General features: G+C 52.1%; 1 protein-coding gene across 1 annotated transcript in view; it reads left to right on the forward strand.

The window, feature by feature from the left end:
* The window catches only part of LOC113826826 (carbohydrate sulfotransferase 11), an 11,934-nt gene extending 10,501 nt beyond the window's left edge, over positions 1 to 1,433 (forward strand). Inside the window, exons 5-6 of the mRNA XM_070138956.1 lie at positions 619 to 798; positions 1,298 to 1,433. Of these exons, the coding sequence (XP_069995057.1) occupies positions 619 to 798; positions 1,298 to 1,433 (316 nt within the window). The remainder of the gene's footprint in view (positions 1 to 618; positions 799 to 1,297) is intronic.
* Positions 1,434 to 1,724: the final 291 nt, after the last annotated feature.

Here is a 1,724-nt window from a genome sequence, read left to right on the forward strand (position 1 = left end):
CTTCCCTTCCACCTCTTTCTATTTCCTTCCCCTTCCCTTCCGCCTCCCATAACCTCCCCTCCTGCCCACTTCCTCCTTCCCTTCCACCTCCTCCCATTTCCTCCCCTCCCATCCTCTTCCTCCTTCCCTTCCACCTCGCCCTACCCCCCCTCTCTTCCACTTCCTCTTATTCCCCTCTCCCTTCTACCTCATCCTATCCCCCCTCCCTTCCACCTCCTCCTATTCCCCCTTCCCTTCCGCCCCCTCCCATTTCCTCCCCTCCTGTTCTTTTCCACCTCCTTCCACCTCCTCCTATTCCCTTCCTCTTCCCTTCTACCTCCTCTTATTCCCCTTCCCTTCCCCTCCTCCTATCCCCCCTTCCACCTACTCCTATTCCCCCTTCCCTCCCACCTCCTCCTATTCCCCCTTCCCTTCCACCTCCTCCTATTCCCCCCTCTTCCTTCCACCTCCTCCTATTCCCCCTTCCCTCCCACCTCCTCCTATTCCCTCTTCCCTTCCACCTCCTCCCATTTCCTCCCCTTTCCCTCCCACCTCCTCCTATTCCCCCTTCCCTTCCACCCCCTCCCATTTCCTCCCCTCCCTTCTACCTCCTCCTACCCCCTCCCTTACCCCCAACAGGAGCACGTACCGGCAGCTCTGTTCCCCGTGCTACTTCCACTACGACTACATCGCCCTACTGGAGACCTACACGGAGGACATGCAGTACCTGGCGCAGGAGTTGGGCATCCCCATCGACCCGGAGGCGAGACGGAATGCCAAGAGTGTGCCAGGAGAGGACGAGAGTGCCGCCGCCTTCAGGTGGGTGTCTCTCTGTGTCTCTGTGGGCGGGGAGGGTTGGGTTTGTGTCTCTGTGGGCGGGGAGGAGGGTTGGGTTTTGTGTCTCTGTGGGCGGGGAGGGTTGTGTTTGTGTCTCTGTGGGCGGGGAGGGTTGGGTCTGTGTGTCTGTGGGTGGGGAGGGTTGGGTTTGTGTCTCTGTGGGCGGGGAGGAGGGTTGGGTTTGTGTCTGTGTGGGCGGGGAGGGTTGGGTTTGTGTCTCTGTGGGCGGGGAGGGTTGTTTGTGTCTCTGTGGGCGGGGAGTGTTAGGTCTGTGTCTCTGTGGGCGATGAGGGTTAGGTCGTAACTATATACATAGAACAGGTGTATGTATGTATGTATGTGTGTGTGTAAGTTTAAGTGTAAGTATAAGTATAAGTATGCTAGCGTGCGTGTAATGATACTAAACACGCATGCAATAACACCCGTCCCTACCCCCCCCCCCCCCCCCAATACACAGTAACTGACAAGTGGCCTTCTTCAGGTACTACCGTAACGTGACCTTGCCAATCCGCCGTCAGATTGTCGACATCTTCAAGGAGGACATGGAGATGTTCGACTATAAACTTCCTGACGACTTTTGGCTCAGCGATGACGACGAAGTCTCATTGGTTTCTTGAAGTTGTGTTTGTATGTCTTCCCCTCAACGACTTTTTAGTTTTTTGTTTTTTGTTTTTTCTTTCTTTCTTCTTTCATTTACTTATTTATTTGTATATTTATTTATTTATTTTGTTTCTATCTTTCTTTTCTTTCTTTCTTTCATTCTTTTCTTTTCTATTCTTTTCTTTCTTACTTTCCTTCTTCTTTCCTTCTTTCTCTTTTTCCATCTTTCTTTTTTCCTTCCTTCTCTCTTCCTACGTTCCTTTTTTTCTTCCCTCCTTTTTTTCCATTTTTTCCACCCTTTCTTTCTC

Source organism: Penaeus vannamei, chromosome 25, assembly GCF_042767895.1.
Source record: "Penaeus vannamei isolate JL-2024 chromosome 25, ASM4276789v1, whole genome shotgun sequence".
NCBI lineage: Eukaryota > Metazoa > Arthropoda > Malacostraca > Decapoda > Penaeidae > Penaeus > Penaeus vannamei.